Source organism: Scyliorhinus torazame, chromosome 26 (assembly GCF_047496885.1).
Source record: "Scyliorhinus torazame isolate Kashiwa2021f chromosome 26, sScyTor2.1, whole genome shotgun sequence".
NCBI lineage: Eukaryota > Metazoa > Chordata > Chondrichthyes > Carcharhiniformes > Scyliorhinidae > Scyliorhinus > Scyliorhinus torazame.
This window is the reverse complement of record NC_092732.1, coordinates 42,316,040-42,339,516: the sequence shown is the minus strand read 5'-3', so window position 1 is coordinate 42,339,516 and position 23,477 is coordinate 42,316,040. Positions and strand designations below refer to the sequence as shown.

The 23,477-nt window shown below is 59.6% G+C and overlaps 1 protein-coding gene across 1 annotated transcript in view; it reads left to right on the top strand.

Annotated features, from left to right (window-relative positions):
• The window catches only part of LOC140402896 (C-myc promoter-binding protein-like), a 50,874-nt gene that overhangs the window by 14,862 nt on the left and 12,535 nt on the right, over positions 1–23,477 (top strand). The window contains exons 2-4 of the mRNA XM_072490524.1: positions 872–1,181; positions 4,543–4,798; positions 14,103–14,172. Coding sequence (XP_072346625.1) covers positions 889–1,181; positions 4,543–4,798; positions 14,103–14,172 — 619 coding nt within the window. The 5' untranslated portion in view covers positions 872–888. The remainder of the gene's footprint in view (positions 1–871; positions 1,182–4,542; positions 4,799–14,102; positions 14,173–23,477) is intronic.

The following is a 23,477-nucleotide window of genomic DNA, read 5'->3' as shown; positions in this document are numbered from 1 at the left end:
AGCCAGTTCTGTATCCACCTTGCCAGCTCACCCCTGATCCCGTGTGACTTCACCTTTTGTACCAGTCTACCATGAGGGACCTTGTCAAAGGCCTTACTGAAGTCCATATAGACAACATCCACTGCTCTACCTGCATCAATCATCTTCGTGACCTCCTCGAAAAACTCTATCAAGTTAGTGAGACACGATCTCCCCTTCACAAAACCATGCTGCCTCTCACTAATACGTCCATTTGCTGTACTGTGAGTGCAGGTTTGTATCTTCGAACGGAGTCACCTTCACGGTTTGTTCAGTATCAGCGGCAGTTAAATGGGATTTTGCCAGTGATAAATGCTGCTTGGTGTCAGCTTCCCTATCTCTGCGAGCGAAGGGAGGGTTCGCAGTGCCCCTCTCTGCACCTCCTCCACTTCAGTCTCGTTTCTCTAACTCTGGCTCAAGGGCATATCCTCTTCAGAGAGTGAAATCCTCTATCCCTTGCGCCGGTCTTGGCCCTGCTGCTGCTCCCCCCCCCCCCCCCCCCCCCCCGCTCCTTCGCTGGACACTGACCTTCCCCTCCCCGGAAATCGGGGCTGCGGGCGTGACCCAGTGCGGAGCGTTTCGTACGGAGCCCGCACCCACGGGTGCCTCTTTGTGACGTCAGAGGCTGGGCAGGAGTCGCAGAGGTGAATGTTCACGGCGTAGTGCGCACGGTGAAGTCTCCTAATCAGGGGTTCGTGGGCTATTTGACTGTGGGCGCCGTCAGCCCACTTTGTTCCCCGTTCCAGTGGGAGTTGGCGCTGACGAAGGGTGCGGTTGGAGGAGAGGCAGAGATCAGTGCAGGACTGACGGAGGAGTGAGTGTCAGTGTTGATTTGTTCTGCTGTCTTCCCCAGGTGCTGCAGGTGTAGCCATGGCAGAGGACGGTGCCCCCCAGCTCGTCGATTACTTTGTGGTGGCCGGCCTGACTAGCGCCTCCAAGCCTCTGGAGGAAGGCACTCCGAAACTGGCCATGCCCCTGGAGCCCATCGCCGACGTGGCCATCATCATTCGCTCAGAGGGAGAGGAGGTGCCCGAGGGCTTCACCTGCATCGAGACCACCCTCACTGGGCACTCTGCTGACCTCAACTGTGGTCTCCTCACCACCTCGCGCATGTTCTTGTGCTACAGGCGGGGCAGAGAGAAACTGCCGCTCATCGATCTCGGGTAAGGCACCAAGGATGGTCAGAGACACAGGCCCCATGATGGACGATGCAGCTGAATGAGGTTAAACGGCCTCTTCCTGTTCCTGTGTAACGGGCTGGAGGGGGGCTGAATGGGCCTCCTCCTGTTCCTGTGTAACGGGCTGGAGAGGGGCTGAATGGGCCTCCTCCTGTTCCTGTGTAACGGGCTGGAGAGAGGGGCTGAATGGGCCTCCTCCTGTTCCTGTGTAACGGGCTGGAGAGGGGCTGAATGGGCCTCCTCCTGTTCCTGTGCAACAGGCTGGAGAGGGGCTGAATGGGCCTCCTCCTGTTCCTGTGTAACAGGCTGGAGAGGGGCTGAATGGGGCCTCCTCCTGTTCCTGTGTAACGGGCTGGAGAGGGGCTGAATGGGCCTCCTCCTGTTCCTGTGTAACAGGCTGGAGAGGGGCTGAATGGGCCTCCTCCTGTTCCTGTGTAACGGGCTGGAGGGGGGCTGAATGTGCCTCCTCCTGTTCCTGTGTCACAGGCCGGAGAGGGGCTGAATGGGGCCTCCTCCTGTTCCTGTGTAACAGGCTGGAGAGGGGCTGAATGGTCCTGTTCCTGTGTCACAGGCTGGAGTGGGGCTGAATGGGCCTCCTCCTGTTCCTGTGTAACAGGCTGGAGAGGGGCTGAATGGGCCTCTTCCTGTTCCTGTGTAACAGGCTGGAGAGGGGCTGAATGGGGCCTCCTCCTGTTCCTGTGTCACAGGCCGGAGAGGGGCTGAATGGGCCTCCTCCTGTTCCTGTGTAACGGGCTGGAGAGGGGCTGAATGGGCCTCCTCCTGTTCCTGTGTAACAGGCTGGAGAGGGGCTGAATGGGCCTCTTCCTGTTCCTGTGTCACAGGCCGGAGAGGGGCTGAATGGGCCTCCTCCTGTTCCTGTGTAACAGGCTGGAGAGGGGCTGAATGGTCCTGTTCCTGTGTAACAGGCTGGAGAGGGGCTGAATGGGGCCTCCTCCTGTTCCTGTGTAACGGGCTGGAGAGGGGCTGAATGGGGCCTCCTCCTGTTCCTGTGTTACAGGCTGGAGAGGGGCTGAATGGGCCTCCTCCTGTTCCTGTGTAACAGGCTGGAGAGGGGCTGAATGGGGCCTCCTCCTGTTCCTGTGTAACGGGCTGGAGAGGGGCTGAATGGGGCCTCCTCCTGTTCCTGTGTAACGGGCTGGAGAGGTGCTGAATGGGGCCTCCTCCTGTTCCTGTGTCACAGGCCGGAGAGGGGCTGAATGGGCCTCCTGTTCCTGTGTAACAGGCTGGAGAGAGGCTGAATGGGCCTCCTCCTGTTCCTGTGTCACAGGCTGGATAGAGGGGCTGAATGGGCCTCCTCCTGTTCCTGTGTAACGGGCTGGAGAGGGGCTGAATGGGCCTCCTCCTGTTCCTGTGTAACAGGCTGGAGAGGGGCTGAATGGGCCTCCTCCTGTTCCTGTGTAACGGGCTGGAGGGGGGCTGAATGGGGCCTCCTCCTGTTCCTGTGTCACAGGCTGGAGAGGGGCTGAATGGGGCCTCCTCCTGTTCCTGTGTCACAGGCTGGAGAGGGGCTGAATGGGGCCTCCTCCTGTTCCTGTGTCACAGGCTGGAGAGGGGCTGAATGGGGCCTCCTCCTGTTCCTGTGTAACAGGCTGGAGAGGGGCTGAATGGGGCCTCCTCCTGTTCCTGTGTCACAGGCTGGAGAGGGGCTGAATGGGCCTCCTCCTGTTCCTGTGTAACAGGCTGGAGAGGGGCTGAATGGGGCCTCCTCCTGTTCTTGTGTAACAGGCTGGAGAGGGGCTGAATGGGCCTCCTCCTGTTCCTGTGTCACAGGCTGGAGAGGGGCTGAATGGGCCTCCTGTTCCTGTGTAACAGGCTGGAGAGGGGCTGAATGGGCCTCCTGTTCCTGTGTAACAGGCTGGAGAGGGGCTGAATGGGGCCTCCTCCTGTTCCTGTGTAACAGGCTGGAGAGGGGCTGAATGGGGCCTACTCCTGTTCCTGTGTAACGGGCTGGAGAGGGGCTGAATGGGGCCTCCTCCTGTTCCTGTGCAACAGGCTGGAGAGGGGCTGAATGGGCCTCCTCCTGTTCCTGTGTAACAGGCTGGAGAGGGGCTGAATGGGGCCTCCTCCTGTTCCTGTGTAACAGGCTGGAGAGGGGCTGAATGGGCCTCCTGTTCCTGTGTAACAGGCTGGAGAGGGGCTGAATGGGGCCTCCTCCTGTTCCTGTGTAACAGGCTGGAGAGGGGCTGAATGGGGCCTCCTCCTGTTCCTGTGTAACAGGCTGGAGAGGGGCTGAATGGGCTTCCTCCTGTTCCTGTGTAACAGGCTGGAGAGGGGCTGAATGGGCCTCCACCTGTTCCTGTGTAACAGGCTGGAGAGGGGCTGAATGGGGCCTCCTCCTGTTCCTGTGTAACAGGCTGGAGAGGGGCTGAATGGGGCCTCCTCCTGTTCCTGTGTAACAGGCTGGAGAGGGACTGAATGGGCCTCCTGTTCCTGTGTAACAGGCTGGAGAGGGGCTGAATGGGGCCTCCTCCTGTTCCTGTGTAACAGGCTGGAGAGGGGCTGAATGGGGCCTACTCCTGTTCCTGTGTAACGGGCTGGAGAGGGGCTGAATGGGCCTCCTCCTGTTCCTCTGTAACAGGCTTGAGAGAGGGGCTGAATGGGCCTCCTCCTGTTCCTGTGTAACGGGCTGGAGAGGGGCTGAATGGGCCTCTTCCTGTTCCTGTGTAACAGGCTGGAGAGGGGCTGAATGGGGCCTCCTCCTGTTCCTGTGTAACAGGCTGGAGAGGGGCTGAATGGGGCCTCCTCCTGTTCCTGTGTAACAGGCTGGAGAGGGGCTGAATGGGCCTCCTGTTCCTGTGTAACAGGCTGGAGAGGGGCTGAATGGGGCCTCCTCCTGTTCCTGTGTAACAGGCTGGAGAGGGGTCAGTGCAGGTTGGGGGGTGCGGGCTGCGGAGGAGGCAGGGTGGGGGCTGCGGGTTGGGCTTCATTGACTCTCTTGCGGGGTGTGGGGGGGTAGTGGGGCGGGGGGTTGGGGGGTGGGTGGGTTTGGAACCTTTATTCTCGTGCCCCCCACCCATTGTTACCATGGAGACTGGTTATTTTTAAAAGCCGCTTTCAGTTCCTTCGCTATTTCCACGCTCGGATTTCTGAGTCACCCTCAGTTCCCTTTGCCTGAACTCCGGGGGGGGGGTGGGGGGGGGGCTGGCCCTTCCCAGGACAGGCTACGCCCTTCCCAGGACAGGCTACGCCGGCCCCCCTCGCCACCCCATGTTGCCAGGCCCGCTGTGCCCCCGGAGGGGAGGGAGGAGGGGGGGGGCATTGTGACGGAGCTGTGTTTGCCGTGTTGGTGGGATGGACTGATTGAGACGTTGGGTTTTAAACGCAGGGTCCTGTGTGAGGGCAAGGACAGACTGAAAGCAGGATGCAGCATCATCGAGACCACCCCGTACAGCCGAGCTGCACACATCAGCGGCGGGGGCTCCAGCCTGCAGCAACGCACCTTCATCACTTACCGGCGTGCCAGCGAGTGCCAGGCACACAGCACGCTGGCCGTCACGGATATCTGCATCATCAGGCCCAGTAAGGGAGAGGCTCCGCCACACACCTTCTGTAAAGTGGATAAAAATCTGAACACCGGCATGGTGAGTACCGGGGGGGCAAGGAGACTGCAGCAGATTCGGAGGCAGTCAGAGGGCCGCACTATCGAGGGGTCAGTCAGTGACACAGTGACAGGGCCGCACTATCGAGGGGTCAGTCAGTCAGTGACACAGTGACAGGGCCGCACTATCGAGGGTCAGTCAGTGACACAGTGACAGGGCCGCACTATCGAGGGGTCAGTCAGTCAGTGACACAGTGACAGGGCCGCACTATCGAGGGGTCAGTCAGTGACACAGTGACAGGGCCGCACTATCGAGGGGTCAGTCAGTCAGTGACACAGTGACAGGGCCGCACTATCGAGGGGTCAGTCAGTGACACAGTGACAGGGCCGCACTATCGAGGGGTCAGTCAGTCAGTGACACAGTGACAGGGCCGCACTATCGAGGGGTCAGTCAGTCAGTGACACAGTGACAGGGCCGCACTATCGAGGGGTCAGTCAGTCAGTGACACAGTGACAGGGCCGCACTATCGAGGGGTCAGTCAGTGACACAGTGACAGGGCCGCACTATCGAGGGGTCAGTCAGTCAGTGACACAGTGACAGGGCCGCACTATCGAGGGGTCAGTCAGTGACACAGTGACAGGGCCGCACTATCGAGGGGTCAGTCAGTGACACAGTGACAGGGCCGCACTATCGAGGGGGTCAGTCAGTAACACAGTGACAGGGCCGCACTATCGAGGGGTCAGTCAGTCAGTGACACAGTGACAGGGCCGCACTATCGAGGGGTCAGTCAGTGACACAGTGACAGGGCCGCACTATCGAGGGGTCAGTCAGTGACACAGTGACAGGGCCGCACTATCGAGGGGTCAGTCAGTGACACAGTGACAGGGCCGCACTATCGAGGGGTCAGTCAGTGACACAGTGACAGGGCCGCACTATCGAGGGGTCAGTCAGTCAGTGACACAGTGACAGGGCCGCACTATCGAGGAGTCAGTCAGTCAGTGACACAGTGACAGGGCCGCACTATCGAGGGGTCAGTGACACAGTGACACAGTGACAGGGCCGCACTATCGAGGGGTCAGTCAGTGTCACAGTGACAGGGCCGCACTATCGAGGGGTCAGTCAGTGTCACAGTGACAGGGCCGCACTATCGAGGGGTCAGTCAGTGACACAGTGACAGGGCCGCACTATCGAGGGGTCAGTCAGTGACACAGTGACAGGGCCGCACTATTGAGGGGTCAGTCAGTGACACAGTGACAGGGCCGCACTATCGAGGGGTCAGTCAGTGACACAGTGACAGGGCCGCACTATCGAGGGGTCAGTCAGTCAGTGACACAGTGACAGGGCCGCACTATCGAGGAGTCAGTCAGTCAGTGACACAGTGACAGGGCCGCACTATCGAGGGGTCAGTCAGTGACACAGTGACAGGGCCGCACTATCGAGGGGTCAGTCAGTGACACAGTGACAGGGCCGCACTATCGAGGGGTCAGTCAGTCAGTGACACAGTGACAGGGCCGCACTATCGAGGGGTCAGTCAGTCAGTGTCACAGTGACAGGGCCGCACTATCGAGGGGTCAGTCAGTGACACAGTGACAGGGCCGCACTATCGAGGGGTCAGTCAGTGACACAGTGACAGGGCCGCACTATCGAGGAGTCAGTCAGTCAGTGACACAGTGACAGGGCCGCACTATCGAGGGGTCAGTGACACAGTGACAGGGCCGCACTATCGAGGAGTCAGTCAGTCAGTGACACAGTGACAGGGCCGCACTATCGAGGGGTCAGTGACACAGTGACAGGGCCGCACTATCGAGGGGTCAGTCAGTCAGTGACACAGTGACAGGGCCGCACTATCGAGGGGTCAGTCAGTCAGTGACACAGTGACAGGGCCGCACTATCGAGGGCTCAGTCAGTCAGTGACACAGTGACAGGGCCGCACTATCGAGGGGTCAGTGACACAGTGACAGGGCCGCACTATCGAGGGGTCAGTCAGTCAGTGACACAGTGACAGGGACGCACTATCGAGGGGTCAGTCAGTCAGTGACACAGTGACAGGGCCGCACTATCGAGGGGTCAGTCAGTCAGTGACTCAGTGACAGGGCCGCACTATCGAGGGGTCAGTCAGCGACACAGTGACAGGGCCGCACTATCGAGGGGTCAGTCAGTGACACAGTGACAGGGCCGCACTATCGAGGGGTCAGTCAGTGACACAGTGACAGGGCCGCACTATCGAGGGGTCAGTCAGTGACACAGTGACAGGGCCGCACTATCGAGGGGTCAGTCAGTGACACAGTGACAGGGCCGCACTATCGAGGGGTCAGTCAGTGACACAGAGACAGGGCCGCACTATCGAGGGGTCAGTCAGTGACACAGAGACAGGGCCGCACTATCGAGGGGTCAGTCAGTGACACAGAGACAGGACCGCACTATCGAGGGGTCAGTCAGTGACACAGTGACAGGGCCGCACTATCGAGGGGTCAGTCAGTGACACAGTGACAGGGCCGCACTATCGAGGGGTCAGTCAGTCAGTGACACAGTGACAGGGCCGCACTATCGAGGGGTCAGTCAGTCAGTGACACAGTGACAGGGCCGCACTATCGAGGGGTCAGTCAGTGTCACAGTGACAGGGCCGCACTATCGAGGGGTCAGTCAGTCAGTGACACAGTGACAGGGCCGCACTATCGAGGGGTCAGTCAGTCAGTGACACAGTGACAGGGCCGCACTATCGAGGGGTCAGTCAGTGTCACAGTGACAGGGCCGCACGATCGAGGGGTCAGTCAGTGACACAGTGACAGGGCCGCACTATCGAGGGGTCAGTCAGTGACACAGTGACAGGGCCGCACTATCGAGGGGTCAGTCAGTGACACAGTGACAGGGCCGCACTATCGAGGGGTCAGTCAGTGACACAGTGACAGGGCCGCACTATCGAGGGGTCAGTCAGTGACACAGTGACACGGCCGCACTATCGAGGGGTCAGTCAGTGACACAGTGACAGGGCCGCACTATCGAGGGTCAGTCAGTGACACAGTGACAGGGCCGCACTATCGAGGGGTCAGTCAGTCAGTGACACAGTGACAGGGCCGCACTATCGAGGGGTCAGTCAGTGACACAGTGACAGGGCCACACTATCGAGGGGTCAGTCAGTGACACAGAGACAGGGCCGCACTATCGAGGGGTCAGTCAGTGACACAGTGACAGGGCCGCACTATCGAGGGGTCAGTCTGTCAGTGACACAGAGACAGGGCCGCACTATCGAGGGGTCAGTCAGTGACACAGTGACAGGGCCGCACTATCGAGGGGTCAGTCAGTGACACAGTGACAGGGCCGCACTATCGAGGGGTCAGTCAGTGACACAGTGACAGGGCCGCACTATCGAGGGGTCAGTCTGTCAGTGACACAGAGACAGGGCCGCACTATCGAGGGGTCAGTCAGTCAGTGACACAGTGACAGGGCCGCACTATCGAGGGGTCAGTCAGTGACACAGTGAGAGGGCCGCACTATCGAGGGGTCAGTCAGTGTCACAGTGACAGGGCCGCACTATCGAGGGGTCAGTCAGTGACACAGTGACGGGGCCGCACTATCGAGGGGTCAGTCAGTCAGTGACACAGTGACAGGGCCGCACTATCGAGGGGTCAGTCAGTGACACAGTGACGGGGCCGCACTATCGAGGGGTCAGTCAGTCAGTGACACAGTGACAGGGCCGCACTATCGAGGGGTCAGTCAGTCAGTGTCACAGAGACAGGGCCGCACTATCGAGGGGTCAGTCAGTCAGTGACACAGTGACAGGGCCGCACTATCGAGGGGTCAGTCAGTCAGTGACACAGTGACAGGGCCGCACTATCGAGGGGTCAGTCAGTCAGTGACATTGACAGGGCCGCACTATCGAGGGGTCAGTCAGTGACACAGTGACAGGGCCGCACTATCGAGGGGTCAGTCAGTGACACAGTGACAGGGCCGCACTATCGAGGGGTCAGTCAGTCAGTGACACAGTGACAGGGCCGCACTATCGAGGGGTCAGTCAGTGACACAGTGAGAGGGCCGCACTATCGAGGGGTCAGTCAGTGACACAGTGACAGGGCCGCACTATCGAGGGGTCAGTCAGTGACACAGTGACAGGGCCGCACTATCGAGGGGTCAGTCAGTGACACAGTGACAGGGCCGCACTATCGAGGGGTCAGTCAGTCAGTGACACAGTGACAGGGCCGCACTATCGAGGGGTCAGTCAGTGACACAGTGAGAGGGCCGCACTATCGAGGGGTCAGTCAGTGACACAGTGACAGGGCCGCACTATCGAGGGGTCAGTCAGTCAGTGACACAGTGACAGGGCCGCACTATCGAGGGGTCAGTCAGTGACACAGTGACAGGGCCGCACTATCGAGGGGTCAGTCAGTCGGTGACACAGTGACAGGGCCGCACTATCGAGGGGTCAGTCAGTCAGTGACACAGTGACAGGGCCGCACTATCGAGGGGTCAGTCAGTGACACAGTGACAGGGCCGCACTATCGAGGGGTCAGTCAGTCAATGACACAGTGACAGGGCCGCACTATCAAGGGGTCAGTCAGTGACACAGTGACAGGGCCGCACTATCGAGGGGTCAGTCAGTGACACAGAGACAGGGCCGCACTATCGAGGGGTCAGTCAGTGACACAGTGACAGGGCCGCACTATCGAGGGGTCAGTCAGTGTCACAGTGACAGGGCCGCACTATCGAGGGGTCAGTCAGTGACACAGTGACAGGGCCGCACTATCGAGGGGTCAGTCAGTCAGTGACACAGTGACAGGGCCGCACTATCGAGGGGTCAGTCAGTGACACAGTGACAGGGCCGCACTAGCGAGGGGTCAGTCAGTGACACAGTGACAGGGCCGCACTATCGAGGGGTCAGTCAGTGACACAGTGACAGGGCCGCACTATCGAGGGGTCAGTCAGTGACACAGTGACAGGGCCGCACTATCGAGGGGTCAGTATTCTGCTGAAGTGTCGTTTTAATGCTCTCAGATTACGGGAAGTGGGTGAGTCCTGGAAATAACTCAGATCCCCGTCAGACGATGACTGATGTCACATTCGCTCAGGCGTCGCTCTCCAGCTGAACTGGAAAAACCCCCGTGTTCACACCCAGCTCGCAATCGGCCCTTACAATTCAACAATCCTTTTAACCCATTCAGCACTGAGCTGTCTGCTTGCTGCCTGTTCTCAATCTCCTGTTTCTGTCCAGTGTGTGGAGGATCTACCTGTGACCGAGACGGGGAGAATGACTCAGGCACTAAGTCAGTACTTTGTAGGTGTTTCATTCAGCATTGAGGATGGTGCAGGTGAAGCCCCTTTGAAGCAGAAAGTAGGTGAGAGACTTGATGAGTTAAAAAAGGAATAACAGAATTAGAGAGGTGTTGAAAGTTGTCCAGTCGCTGAATCTGATGGAGCCGCGATAGTGGGGAAGGTCAGGCTGGAAATTGTGACAACTTTGGCCAGATTCTCACCACCCTGTTCGGACCCGGCGAGTCGCGCCAGAGGAGTTGCAAATGTCGCACACTTGTTATCTGTTTAACCATCACCCCTTGACATTCAACATCAATAAATGGGGCGGCACGGTAGCAGAGTGGTTAGCCCTGTTGCTTCATAGCGCCAGGGTCCCGGGTTTGATTCCTGGCTTGGGTCACTGTCTGTGCGGAGTCTGCACGTTCTCCCCGTGTCTGCGTGGGTTTCCTCCGGGTGCTCCGGTTTCCTCCCACAGTCCAAAGATGTGCAGGTTAGGTGGATTGGCCATTCTGAATTCTCCCTCCGTGTACCCGAGCTAGCGCCGAAATGTGGCGACTAGGGGCTTTTCACAGTCACTTCATTGCAGTGTTAATGTAAACCTACTTGCCACAATAAAGATTATTATTATTATTAAATGCCCCCACTGTCGATTGCCGTTGACCAGGGCCAGGATTCCCCGAGCCCGCGCCGGGTCAGAGAATCGGCGCTGACGGCAAACATTCCCGCCACGCTGCTGCGACGCCGGGACGCGCTTCTCCAGCCGCGGACGCGCGGTCGATGCGCCGCCTGTCGGGGGCCGTTGAAAGAGGGCCCCCCGCCGCGATTCCCCGCGGTCGACCGTTCGAGTTCCCGCTGAGCACCGCTGGCGTGGTTCACGTACGGTCCCGCCGGGCGGGAGCTCGGACCCGCAGCCGCGGTGGCTGTTCTGGTCCGGGGCGGGTCGGAGGGGGGGGTCCACGACGGCCAGGCCCACGATCAGGGGCTGCTGATCGGCGGGCACGTGAGATCTGGGAGGGGGGGGGGGCTACCTTCTTCCGCGCGGGCCCGCTGTGTCGCTACGCCATGTTGCGTGGCGCCAGCGCGGAAACGGCCGCCACTCGCGTGCGCGGACCCACGCCGGCAGTGCAGGGCCGCGTATTGGTGCTGGAGCTGCGTGGAGCACTCCGGCACCGTGCTGGACCCCCTGTGGGCCACTGAACCACTGGGCCCAAGAGGCCCGTTGACGCCGGCGTAAAACACTCCGCTGTTTACGCCGGCCTCAACACTTAGCCGGGATTTTGGAGCATCCCGGCCCCCGAAGCTGAACTGGACCCAGTCGTATAAATACTGCGGCTTCCAGAGCAGGTCAGAGGCTGGGAATCCTGCGGAGAGAAACTCACCTCCTGACCCCCCCCCCTAAAGCCTGACTCTCCTCGCAGGTTAGAGGTCGCGGCAGGCCCAGGCGAGCGGGAGGAATGGTCCCCGATTGTGTCCAGGGCGGGAGTGGGCCCGGTCGAAGTCTCCTCTTCCCTCACTGCCATCCAGGCTCCCACCGGCCGAAGGAACTTGGTTTGCGGCAGCCTCTCTGATGAATCACTCCAGCTCGTTTGCTCGGAGGCGCGAAGCCCCTCGAGTCGCAGACACTCACATCAGATGTGGTTCGTGTGGATCACGCGGGGAACCGCTGGTTCCCACATACGACAGGTGCAACACATCATCAGCCCTGCCATCCAGACTGAATTCTCCGCTCGATCTCACTGAATTCAATCCCCACTGCGTCTTAAATGCATCCCTCGCTGGGGCGTGATCTCCCTCGACAAGACTTAAACAGCTTCCCCTCACTTGAACACACTCCGTGATTCTCCTCACGGCCTCCACTCTGGATGCGTTTTGGTTCCGGACCTGCCTGTGCCGAGCGCCAACCTCGAAGAATTGAGGCATCAACCGTTGCGGACCTGTTTGGGTTAGGGTTAGGGTTACCTGTTTGGAAGGGAGCTCCAGGAGACAGTGAAGGAAGAGGGATTCAATTCCGAGTCAGGATGGTGTGCAGCAATTGAGGGGGACTCATGTCCGCTGCCCTTCTCCTTCCAGGCGGTCCTGGTCGTGGGTTTGGAAGGCGCCGTCGAAGGAGCCTTGGTGAGACGCTGTGATGTATTTTGTAGGCGGTGCGCACGGCTGCTGCTGTGCGACGGGGGGTGGAGGGAGTTTGCGGTTAGCGTGTCGATCGAGCGGGGCTGCGTTGTCCGGGGTGGTGTCTTGAGTGTTGGAGGGGGTTTGTACAGAGACCCCAGTGGTGGTTTGTATGAGGTATTCGGGGCTGGGAGGAGGGTGTGGGGGGGGGGGGAGTGTATGAGGTATTCGGGGACCGGAAGGGGAGTGCAGGGGGGAGTGAATGAGGTATTCGGGGACCGGGAGGAGAATGTGGGGGGAGTGTATGAGGTATTCAGGGACTGGGAGGAGGGTGTGGGGGGAGTGTATGGGGTATTCGGGAATCGGGAGGGGGGTGCGGGGGGGGAGTGAATGAGGTATTCGGGGACCGGGAGGGGGATGTGGGGGGAGTGTATGAGGTATTCAGGGACTGGGAGGAGGGTGTGGGGGGAGTGTATGGGGTATTCGGGGACCGGGAGGGGGATGTGGGGGGAGTGTATGAGGTATTCAGGGACTGGGAGGAGGGTGTGGGGGGAGTGTATGGGGTATTCGGGAATCGGGAGGGGGATGTGGGGGGAGTGTATGGGGTATTCGGGGACTGGGAAGGGGGTGTGGACGGTTGACTGCACAGGGGCCCGCCCTGGCCTGTTTGAAGTGGATGATCAGCCATGGTGACATTGAAGGTCTGGTGGGCTGAATGGCTTTCTCCAGCCCCAGGTTTCCATGTCCAAACCAGAGGCGGGTCTCCCACACTTTGCAGCAAGCGGTAATATCCTGGAACCCGCTGCCCGTGGGAACGCAAACAAGGAATTCCGAAAGGAATTTGGAACGCTCGCTTTCGGGGGCAAACTTGCAGCAACCTGGGGATGGGGCGGGGACCGACTGGATTGCACGCTGGAGGGCCGGCATGGACCTAACGGGATGAATGGCCTCCTCCAGTTCCGGAAACGACTCCACGGCTGCCTAACTGCACAGTGGGCGGACCTACAGCTCGGGGCCTGCAGACGGCTGCTGATCGCCACCTTCGGAAGGGCAACTCGGGATGGGCCACGAATGCCGGCCTCCAGGCAGTAGCTGCCACATCCCCTACGGGAGGAACTAAAGACTCAAATTGAAGAGGCAAGGAAAAGGCCACCTGGTCACTTTCACTTCAGGAAATCAAGCTGGGCTGACTTGTAAAATGTGCCGAGGATGGGTGTAGATATCGAGAGGACAGAGACTATAGGAATGGACACGAGCGGTGGAGGGAGGGGACAGTGGCTATAGGAATGGACACGAACGGTGGGGGGAGGGGACAGAGGCTATAGGAATGGAGACACGAGCGACGGATACCCTTTGAGGAAGTGAAGTATATTGCCAGGAATAACGTGGGGAGACAACTTAATGAATGCTGCGGGTGGGGGGGGTTCGTGGGAGTTTTGTGGGGAGTAGTAGGGGTATTTGGGGAGGGTGTGGGGGGAGAGTGTATGGGGTATTCGGGGGACCGGGAGGGAGATGTAGGGGTGAGTCAATGGGGTATTCAGGGATCGGGAGGGGGGGGTGTGGGGGTAATGAATATGATATTCGGGGATCGGGAGGAGGGTGTGGGGAGTGAATGGGGTATTCGGGGACCGGGAGGGGTGTGTGGGTGTGGGTGGAGTGAATGGGGTATTCGGGGGATCGGGAGGAGGGTGCGGGGGAGTGAATGGGGTATTCGGTCACCTGGAGGGGGGTATAGGTGGAGTGAATGAGCTTTTCAGGGATCGGGAGGGGGTGTGGGGGGGAGTGAATGGGGTATTCGGGGGATAGGGACGGGGGGGGGTGGGGGGGCGTCAATGGGGTATTCGGGGATCGGGAGGGGATGTGGGGGGGGAGTGAATGGGATATTCGGAGATCGGGAGGGGGGTGTGGAGGGAGTGACGTTGCCGAGCATTTACAGGGATGCCTCAGGCCGATATGGAGGGTTTAACAGTAAATTTCCCTGTGCTTACAGTGGGGTCCAGGAATCTATCTGTGTTACAAGAAGTCCATGGCGAAGGGGACAGCTCTGGCCTATGAAGCTGGTGAGGATAATCCGTCAGTGAACGGCGAACAGCCAGTTAACAAATTAACAATAAAGTGACACAGTGAGAGGGCCGCACTATCGAGGGGTCAGTCAGTCAGTGACACAGTGACGGGGCCGCACTATCGAGGGGTCAGTCAGTGACACAGTGACAGGGCCGCACTATCGAGGGGTCAGTCAGTCAGTGACACAGTGACAGGGCCGCACTATCGAGGGGTCAGTCAGTGTCACAGTGACAGGGCCGCACTATCGAGGTGTCAGTCAGTGTCACAGTGACAGGGCCGCACTATCGAGGGGTCAGTCAGTGACACAGTGACAGGGCCGCACTATCGAGGGGTCAGTCAGTGACACAGTGACAGGGCCGCACTATCGAGGGGTCAGTCAGTGACACAATGACAGGGCCGCACTATCGAGGGGTCAGTCAGTGACACAGTGACAGGGCCGCACTATCAAGGGGTCAGTCAGTGACACAGTGACAGGGCCGCACTATCGAGGGGTCGGTCAGTGACACAGTGACAGGGCCGCACTATCGAGGGGTCAGTCAGTCAGTGACACAGTGACAGGGCCGCACTATCGAGGGGTCAGTCAGTGACACAGTGACAGGGCCGCACTATCGAGGGGTCAGTCAGTGACACAGTGACAGGGCCGCACTATCGAGGGGTCAGTCAGTGACACAGTGACAGGGCCGCACTATCGAGGGGTCAGTCAGTCAGTGACACAGTGACGGGGCCGCACTATCGAGGGGTCAGTCAGTGACACAGTGACAGGGCCGCACTATCGAGGGGTCAGTCAGTCAGTGACACAGTGACAGGGCCGCACTATCGAGGGGTCAGTCAGTGTCACAGTGACAGGGCCGCACTATCGAGGTGTCAGTCAGTGTCACAGTGACAGGGCCGCACTATCGAGGGGTCAGTCAGTGACACAGTGACAGGGCCGCACTATCGAGGGGTCAGTCAGTGACACAGTGACAGGGCCGCACTATCGAGGGGTCAGTCAGTGACACAATGACAGGGCCGCACTATCGAGGGGTCAGTCAGTGACACAGTGACAGGGCCGCACTATCAAGGGGTCAGTCAGTGACACAGTGACAGGGCCGCACTATCGAGGGGTCGGTCAGTGACACAGTGACAGGGCCGCACTATCGAGGGGTCAGTCAGTCAGTGACACAGTGACAGGGCCGCACTATCGAGGGGTCAGTCAGTGACACAGTGACAGGGCCGCACTATCGAGGGGTCAGTCAGTGACACAGTGACAGGGCCGCACTATCGAGGGGTCAGTCAGTGACACAGTGACAGGGCCGCACTATCGAGGGGTCAGTCAGTCAGTGACACAGTGACAGGGCCGCACTATCGAGGGGTCAGTCAGTGTCACAGTGACAGGGCCGCACTATCGAGGGGTCAGTCAGTGACACAGTGACAGGGCCGCACTATCGAGGGGTCAGTCAGTGACACAGTGACAGGGCCGCACTATCGAGGGGTCAGTCAGTCAGTGACACAGTGACAGGGCCGCACTATCGAGGGGTCAGTCAGTGTCACAGTGACAGGGCCGCACTATCGAGGGGTCAGTCAGTGACACAGTGACAGGGCCGCACTATCGAGGGGTCAGTCAGTGACACAGTGACAGGGCCGCACTATCGAGGGGTCGGTCAGTGACACAGTGACAGGGCCGCACTATCGAGGGGTCAGTCAGTCAGTGACACAGTGACAGGGCCGCACTATCGAGGGGTCAGTCAGTGACACAGTGACAGGGCCGCACTATCGAGGGGTCAGTCAGTCAGTGACACAGTGACAGGGCCGCACTATCGAGGGGTCAGTCAGTGACACAGTGACAGGGCCGCACTATCGAGGGGTCAGTCAGTGACACAGTGACAGGGCCGCACTATCGAGGGGTCAGTCAGTGACACAGTGACAGGGCCGCACTATCGAGGGGTCAGTCAGTGACACAGTGACAGGGCCGCACTATCGAGGGGTCAGTCAGTGACACAGTGACAGGGCCGCACTATCGAGGGGTCAGTCAGTGACACAATGACAGGGCCGCACTATCGAGGGGTCAGTCAGTGACACAGTGACAGGGCCGCACTATCAAGGGGTCAGTCAGTGACACAGTGACAGGGCCGCACTATCGAGGGGTCGGTCAGTGACACAGTGACAGGGCCGCACTATCGAGGGGTCAGTCAGTCAGTGACACAGTGACAGGGCCGCACTATCGAGGGGTCAGTCAGTGACACAGTGACAGGGCCGCACTATCGAGGGGTCAGTCAGTGACACAGTGACAGGGCCGCACTATCGAGGGGTCAGTCAGTGACACAGTGACAGGGCCGCACTATCGAGGGGTCAGTCAGTGACACAGTGACAGGGCCGCACTATCGAGGGGTCAGTGACAGGGCCGCACTATCGAGGGGTCAGTCGGTCACACAGTGACAGGGCCGCACTATCGAGGGGTCAGTCAGTGACACAGTGACAGGGCCGCACTATCGAGGGGTCAGTCAGTCAGAGACACAGTGACAGGGCCGCACTATCGAGGGGTCAGTCAGTCAGTGACACAGTGACAGGGCCGCACTATCGAGGGGTCAGTCAGTGTCACAGTGACAGGGCCGCACTATCGAGGGGTCAGTCAGTGACACAGTGACAGGGCCGCACTATCGAGGGGTCAGTCAGTCAGTGACACAGTGACAGGGCCGCACTATCGAGGGGTCAGTCAGTGTCACAGTGACAGGGCCGCACTATCGAGGGGTCAGTCAGTGACACAGTGACAGGGCCGCACTATCGAGGGGTCAGTCAGTGTCACAGTGACAGGGCCGCACTATCGAGGGGTCAGTCAGTGACACAGTGACAGGGCCGCACTATCGAGGGGTCAGTCAGTGACACAGTGACAGGGCCGCACTATCGAGGGGTCAGTCAGTCAGTGACACAGTGACAGGGCCGCACTATCGAGGGGTCAGTCAGTGACACAGTGACAGGGCCGCACTATCGAGGGGTCAGTCAGTGACACAGTGACAGGGCCGCACTATCGAGGGGTCAGTCAGTGACACAGTGACAGGGCCGCACTATCGAGGGGTCAGTCAGTCAGTGACACAGTGACAGGGCCGCACTATCGAGGGGTCAGTCAGTGTCACAGTGACAGGGCCGCACTATCGAGGGGTCAGTCAGTGACACAGTGACAGGGCCGCACTATCGAGGGGTCAGTCAGTGACACAGTGACAGGGCCGCACTATCGAGGGGTCGGTCAGTGACACAGTGACAGGGCCGCACTATCGAGGGGTCAGTCAGTCAGTGACACAGTGACAGGGCCGCACTATCGAGGGGTCAGTCAGTGACACAGTGACAGGGCCGCACTATCGAGGGGTCAGTCAGTGACACAGTGACAGGGCCGCACTATCGAGGGGTCAGTCAGTGACACAGTGACAGGGCCGCACTATCGAGGGGTCAGTCAGTGACACAGTGACAGGGCCGCACTATCGAGGGGTCAGTCAGTGACACAGTGACAGGGCCGCACTATCGAGGGGTCAGTCAGTGACACAATGACAGGGCCGCACTATCGAGGGGTCAGTCAGTGACACAGTGACAGGGCCGCACTATCAAGGGGTCAGTCAGTGACACAGTGACAGGGCCGCACTATCGAGGGGTCGGTCAGTGACACAGTGACAGGGCCGCACTATCGAGGGGTCAGTCAGTCAGTGACACAGTGACAGGGCCGCACTATCGAGGGGTCAGTCAGTGACACAGTGACAGGGCCGCACTATCGAGGGGTCAGTCAGTGACACAGTGACAGGGCCGCACTATCGAGGGGTCAGTCAGTGACACAGTGACAGGGCCGCACTATCGAGGGGTCAGTCAGTGACACAGTGACAGGGCCGCACTATCGAGGGGTCAGTGACAGGGCCGCACTATCGAGGGGTCAGTCGGTCACACAGTGACAGGGCCGCACTATCGAGGGGTCAGTCAGTGACACAGTGACAGGGCCGCACTATCGAGGGGTCAGTCAGTCAGAGACACAGTGACAGGGCCGCACTATCGAGGGGTCAGTCAGTCAGTGACACAGTGACAGGGCCGCACTATCGAGGGGTCAGTCAGTGTCACAGTGACAGGGCCGCACTATCGAGGGGTCAGTCAGTGACACAGTGACAGGGCCGCACTATCGAGGGGTCAGTCAGTCAGTGACACAGTGACAGGGCCGCACTATCGAGGGGTCAGTCAGTGTCACAGTGACAGGGCCGCACTATCGAGGGGTCAGTCAGTGACACAGTGACAGGGCCGCACTATCGAGGGGTCGGTCAGTGACACAGTGACAGGGCCGCACTATCGAGGGGTCAGTCAGTCAGTGACACAGTGACAGGGCCGCACTATCGAGGGGTCAGTCAGTGACACAGTGACAGGGCCGCACTATCGAGGGGTCAGTCAGTGACACAGTGACAGGGCCGCACTATCGAGGGGTCAGTCAGTGACACAGTGACAGGGCCGCACTATTGAGGGGTCAGTCAGTCAGTGACACAGTGACAGGGCCGCACTATCGAGGGGTCAGTCAGTGACACAGTGACAGGGCCGCACTATCGAGGGGTCAGTCAGTCAGTGACACAGTGACAGGGCCGCACTATCGAGGGGTCAGTCAGTGACACAGTGACAGGGCCGCACTATCGAGGGGTCAGTCAGTGACACAGTGACAGGGCCGCACTATCGAGGGGTCAGTCAGTGACACAGTGACAGGGCCGCACTATCGAGGGGTCAGTCAGTGACACACTGACAGGGCCGCACTATCGAGGGGTCAGTCAGTGACACAGTGACAGGGCCGCACTATCGAGGGGTCAGTCAGTCAGTGACACAGTGACAGGGCCGCACTATCGAGGGGTCAGTCAGTGACACAGTGACAGGGCCGCACTATCGAGGGGTCAGTCAGTGACACAGTGACAGGGCCGCACTATCGAGGGGTCAGTCAGTGACACAGTGACAGGGCCGCACTATCGAGGGGTCAGTCAGTCAGTGACACAGTGACGGGGCCGCACTATCGAGGGGTCAGTCAGTCAGTGACACAGTGACAGGGCCGCACTATCGAGGGGTCAGTCAGTCAGTTACACAGTGACAGGGCCGCACTATCGAGGGGTCAGTCAGTCAGTGACACCGTGACAGGGCCGCACTATCGAGGGGTCAGTCAGTGACACAGTGACAGGGCCGCACTATCGAGGGGTCAGTCAGTGACACAGTGACAGGGCCGCACTATCGAGGGGTCAGTCAGTGACACAGTGACAGGGCCGCACTATCGAGGGGTCAGTCAGTCAGTGACACAGTGACAGGGCCGCACTATCGAGGGGTCAGTCAGTCAGTGATACAGTGACAGGGCCGCACTATCGAGGGGTCAGTCAGTGACACAGTGACAGGGCCGCACTATCGAGGGGTCAGTCAGTCAGTGACACAGTGACAGGGCCGCACTATCAAGGGGTCAGTCAGTGACACAGTGACAGGGCCGCACTATCGAGGGGTCAGTCAGTGACACAGTGACAGGGCCGCACTATCGAGGGGTCAGTCAGTGACACAGTGACAGTGCCGCACTATCGAGGGGTCAGTCAGTGTCACAGTGACAGGGCCGCACTATCGAGGGGTCAGTCAGTGACACAGAGACAGGGCCGCACTATCGAGGGGTCAGTCAGTCAGTGACACAGTGACAGGGACGCACTATCGAGGGGTCAGTCAGTGACACAGTGACAGGGCCGCACTATCGAGGGGTCAGTCAGTGACACAGTGACAGGGCCGCACTATCGAGGGGTCAGTCAGTGTCACAGTGACAGGGCCGCACTATCGAGGGGTCAGTCAGTGACACAGTGACAGGGCCGCACTATCGAGGGGTCAGTCAGTGTCACAGTGACAGGGCCGCACTATCGAGGGGTCAGTCAGTCAGTGACACAGTGACAGGGCCGCACTATCGAGGGGTCAGTCAGTGACACAGTGACAGGGCCGCACTATCGAGGAGTCAGTCAGTTACACAGTGACAGGGCCGCACTATCGAGGGGTCAGTCAGTGACACAGTGACAGGGCCGCACTATCGAGGGGTCAGTCAGTCAGTGACACAGTGACAGGGCCGCACTATCGAGGGGTCAGTCAGTCAGTGATACAGTGACAGGGCCGCACTATCGAGGGGTCAGTCAGTGACACAGTGACAGGGCCGCACTATCGAGGGGTCAGTCAGTGACACAGTGACAGGGCCGCACTATCGAGGGGTCAGTCAGTCAGTGACACAGTGACAGGGCCGCACTATCGAGGGGTCAGTCAGTGACACAGTGACAGGGCCGCACTATCGAGGGGTCAGTCAGTGACACAGTGTCAGGGCCGCACTATCGAGGGGTCAGTCAGTGACACAGTGACAGGGCCGCACTATCGAGGGGTCAGTCGGTGACACAGTGACAGGGCCGCACTATCGAGGGGTCAGTCAGTGACACAGTGACAGGGCCGCACTATCGAGGGGTCAGTCAGTGACACAGTGACAGGGCCGCACTATCGAGGGGTCAGTCAGTGACACAGTGACAGGGCCGCACTATCGAGGGGTCAGTCGGTGACACAGTGACAGGGCCGCACTATCGAGGGGTCAGTCAGTCAGTGACACAGTGACAGGGCCGCACTATCGAGGGGTCAGTCAGTGACACAGTGACAGGGCCGCACTATCGAGGGGTCAGTCAGTGTCACAGTGACAGGGCCGCACTATCGAGGGGTCAGTCAGTGACACAGTGACAGGGCCGCACTATCGAGGGGTCAGTCAGTGACACAGAGACAGGGCCGCACTATCGAGGGGTCAGTCAGTCAGTGACACAGTGACAGGGCCGCACTATCGAGGGGTCAGTCAGTGACCCAGTGACAGGGCCGCACTATTGAGGGGTCAGTCAGTCAGTGACACAGTGACAGGGCCGCACTATCGAGGGGTCAGTCAGTGACACAGTGACAGGGCCGCACTATCGAGGGGTCAGTCAGTGACACAGTGACAGGGCCGCACTATCGAGGGGTCAGTCAGTGACACAGTGACAGGGCCGCACTATCGAGGGGTCAGTCAGTGACACAGTGACAGGGCCGCACTATCGAGGGGTCAGTGACAGGGCCGCACTATCGAGGGGTCAGTCGGTCACACAGTGACAGGGCCGCACTATCGAGGGGTCAGTCAGTGACACAGTGACAGGGCCGCACTATCGAGGGGTCAGTCAGTCAGAGACACAGTGACAGGGCCGCACTATCGAGGGGTCAGTCAGTCAGTGACACAGTGACAGGGCCGCACTATCGAGGGGTCAGTCAGTGTCACAGTGACAGGGCCGCACTATCGAGGGGTCAGTCAGTGACACAGTGACAGGGCCGCACTATCGAGGGGTCAGTCAGTGACACAGTGACAGGGCCGCACTATCGAGGGGTCAGTCAGTCAGTGACACAGTGACAGGGCCGCACTATCGAGGGGTCAGTCAGTGTCACAGTGACAGGGCCGCACTATCGAGGGGTCAGTCAGTGACACAGTGACAGGGCCGCACTATCGAGGGGTCGGTCAGTGACACAGTGACAGGGCCGCACTATCGAGGGGTCAGTCAGTCAGTGACACAGTGACAGGGCCGCACTATCGAGGGGTCAGTCAGTGACACAGTGACAGGGCCGCACTATCGAGGGGTCAGTCAGTGACACAGTGACAGGGCCGCACTATCGAGGGGTCAGTCAGTGACACAGTGACAGGGCCGCACTATTGAGGGGTCAGTCAGTCAGTGACACAGTGACAGGGCCGCACTATCGAGGGGTCAGTCAGTGACACAGTGACAGGGCCGCACTATCGAGGGGTCAGTCAGTCAGTGACACAGTGACAGGGCCGCACTATCGAGGGGTCAGTCAGTGACACAGTGACAGGGCCGCACTATCGAGGGGTCAGTCAGTGACACAGTGACAGGGCCGCACTATCGAGGGGTCAGTCAGTGACACAGTGACAGGGCCGCACTATCGAGGGGTCAGTCAGTGACACACTGACAGGGCCGCACTATCGAGGGGTCAGTCAGTGACACAGTGACAGGGCCGCACTATCGAGGGGTCAGTCAGTCAGTGACACAGTGACAGGGCCGCACTATCGAGGGGTCAGTCAGTGACACAGTGACAGGGCCGCACTATCGAGGGGTCAGTCAGTGACACAGTGACAGGGCCGCACTATCGAGGGGTCAGTCAGTGACACAGTGACAGGGCCGCACTATCGAGGGGTCAGTCAGTCAGTGACACAGTGACGGGGCCGCACTATCGAGGGGTCAGTCAGTCAGTGACACAGTGACAGGGCCGCACTATCGAGGGGTCAGTCAGTCAGTTACACAGTGACAGGGCCGCACTATCGAGGGGTCAGTCAGTCAGTGACACAGTGACAGGGCCGCACTATCGAGGGGTCAGTCAGTGACACAGTGACAGGGCCGCACTATCGAGGGGTCAGTCAGTGACACAGTGACAGGGCCGCACTATCGAGGGGTCAGTCAGTGACACAGTGACAGGGCCGCACTATCGAGGGGTCAGTCAGTCAGTGACACAGTGACAGGGCCGCACTATCGAGGGGTCAGTCAGTCAGTGATACAGTGACAGGGCCGCACTATCGAGGGGTCAGTCAGTGACACAGTGACAGGGCCGCACTATCGAGGGGTCAGTCAGTCAGTGACACAGTGACAGGGCCGCACTATCAAGGGGTCAGTCAGTGACACAGTGACAGGGCCGCACTATCGAGGGGTCAGTCAGTGACACAGTGACAGGGCCGCACTATCGAGGGGTCAGTCAGTGACACAGTGACAGTGCCGCACTATCGAGGGGTCAGTCAGTGTCACAGTGACAGGGCCGCACTATCGAGGGGTCAGTCAGTGACACAGAGACAGGGCCGCACTATCGAGGGGTCAGTCAGTCAGTGACACAGTGACAGGGACGCACTATCGAGGGGTCAGTCAGTGACACAGTGACAGGGCCGCACTATCGAGGGGTCAGTCAGTGACACAGTGACAGGGCCGCACTATCGAGGGGTCAGTCAGTGTCACAGTGACAGGGCCGCACTATCGAGGGGTCAGTCAGTGACACAGTGACAGGGCCGCACTATCGAGGGGTCAGTCAGTGTCACAGTGACAGGGCCGCACTATCGAGGGGTCAGTCAGTCAGTGACACAGTGACAGGGCCGCACTATCGAGGGGTCAGTCAGTGACACAGTGACAGGGCCGCACTATCGAGGAGTCAGTCAGTTACACAGTGACAGGGCCGCACTATCGAGGGGTCAGTCAGTGACACAGTGACAGGGCCGCACTATCGAGGGGTCAGTCAGTGACACAGTGACAGGGCCGCA